The 2,321-nt window shown below is 34.1% G+C and overlaps 1 protein-coding gene across 1 annotated transcript in view; it reads left to right on the forward strand.

Annotated features, from left to right (window-relative positions):
* Window positions 1–2,321, forward strand: part of ZDHHC20 (zinc finger, DHHC-type containing 20) — a 92,589-nt gene that overhangs the window by 62,196 nt on the left and 28,072 nt on the right. Inside the window, exon 7 of the mRNA XM_012641665.1 lies at window positions 1,136–1,151. Coding sequence (XP_012497119.1) covers window positions 1,136–1,151 — 16 coding nt within the window. The remainder of the gene's footprint in view (window positions 1–1,135; window positions 1,152–2,321) is intronic.

Raw genomic sequence — 2,321 nt, forward strand, 5'->3', positions numbered from 1 at the left:
TGCCACCACACCTGGCTAATTTTTCTATTTTTTGTAGAGATGGGGTCTCGCTCTTGCTCAGGCTGGTCTTGAATTTCTGACCTCAAGCTATCCTCTTGCCTCAGCCTCCCGAGTGCTAGGATTACAGGTGTGAGTGACCTTGGCTGGCCTAATTGACTTTTATTAATGATTCGTGAACCAAGCAGCATCCAGTCTGCAAAACAGAAAGGAGCTCTGACGAGTTGAACAGAGGATGTGGGCTTTATTGGCTTTATTGGCTTTGTTGGCTTTGTTGGCTTAATGGGATTTGGGTATCATCTTTCTCCTGATCTCTCAGAAAGTCAGCTCTTACAAGTAAACAACTTAGGTTCAGTTTGGTGATATAGACCCTTGGCATGAGTGACTCCATTTTGGGTCTGCTGTCTTTTCTTTAACAGACTATAAGTGTATTTTGTATGAAAAATTCTTGTTAAAGTCTCCATAGTATTTCACTGTGTTGAATATACCATAAAATGCTTAACTGTTTTCATAATTCAAGTTATTCCTAGTGTTTTAGTAAGAACAATGCTGTAATGAACATCTCTATTCCTCACTATTCCTTGAACAAGCTAACCATGTCCTAACCTCAGGTCTGTTTCCTCTGATTAGAATCCTGATTTTCCCAGATAGCTATATAGCTATCTTGGGATATCTGACTAACTCATTTCTTTCTATAGCAGTTTTCTCATATGTTTCTAAAATTACAATGCCCAATTCCACTTCCCTGCTATCTTGCCACCACTGTCTAATGTACTATTTATTTTGTTAACTTTTTATTACTCCCCAGCTCCTCCAGTAGAATGAAAGTTCCATGAAAACAGGGATTTTTGCCTAGAACAATATCTGACACTTAGTAGGTGGTCAGTGTCTTTTGAACAAATGAAAGTGTGTATTAGGCAACAGTACCATACATTAGAATTTAGTGGGAAACAATTCAGAGGTTTTTTTTAAAAAATGCATTCTCAATTTCGCTGTTTTTCCAGGGTAGGGATGGCAGATAAAAGGTGTGGTTTTTTGTTTTGTTTTTAAATAAAGGCATTTCAGAATTCCACACACAAAATCCCATAGAATGTCTTAAAGTATAAAGATAAATTTTTTTTTTCTCCCTCCCCTAAAGATAAATTTTGATGTTAGTATAGGCGCTGTGATATAATAGAAAAAAACATTGGATTTAGGACTTAGTAAATCTAAGTTCTGGTCTAGTTCTGCTACTCATCTTGGTGTTTGACCTTGTATAAGTCATTTATTTGCTTTGGATCTACTTTTCATCTAAAAATTGTTTGGCAAATGACATTTCTGATGTTCTATTTCTTTGCGTTTTGATTTGAGAAGCTCTCCAGTACATTTTGGTATTATTTTAAAATTATCATCAATTACCCAAAGTTGTTTATTAGAAAAATAAAGGCCAGTTTTATAGTCAAATTAGTTAAGCTTGTACATCCTTCAAGATCTTCCTTTTACTTCTTTCATACAGCTATCAGATATTGTGAAAAATGTCAGTTGATTAAACCTGATCGGGCGCATCACTGCTCAGCTTGTGACGTGTAAGTGTTACTCATTTGCTTTCGTTTAAACCTAGCACTGGAAATAAGTGATGGGAGGCTAGAAGGGGAAGAAATATTTTATATGCTGTATACTTAGCAAAATACCTCATCCTCTCCCATTATTTGCTATGCACACAGAGCTAGCTAACAGAAATACTTACATGAGCTAGAATATACTTAGAAGTAATCTTTGTTGATAATTTCTATACCAGTTGATAGAATTTTCTTTAAATATGCTTTCCCTGCTTGTACTTGATACAATATTCATGAGCAAGTATTAATAACCCCCTTGAGAAAGAAAACTTTATTTGCTGGATTAAAAAGGCCATATTGATAGTTTCCTTATTTTTATTAATACTGATATTAAAACCTAAGAAAACCACCAAAGTAATTTCATTATTGTTTTAAATTACTCTCTGTGACATTTCTCCTAGAAAAATTTGAAAAAAACTTAAGTCTACGTGTGCATGTGAGAAAGTAATATGTTGAAGGAAAGATCACTAGTTTGGGAATCCCAACTAATCCTTGATTTTTAGCTAGAAGCTACTTAACTTTCTGGGTATTAGATTACTCATTTGTTGTATTATTTGACATAATCTGTAGTCTAACTTTATATAAATATAGAACCTGTATATTAGTAGGGAGGCAAATTTTGAGTTTTGTATTGTTATTCCTTATTATAAAAATACAGTAGTACTTATTCATGGGGTTAAATTTTATAAAACATGTGGAAAAAATAACCGTCTCCAAGCCCATCAT

This window comes from Propithecus coquereli, unplaced genomic scaffold, assembly GCF_000956105.1.
Source record: "Propithecus coquereli isolate 6110/MARCELLA unplaced genomic scaffold, Pcoq_1.0 Scaffold168, whole genome shotgun sequence".
NCBI lineage: Eukaryota > Metazoa > Chordata > Mammalia > Primates > Indriidae > Propithecus > Propithecus coquereli.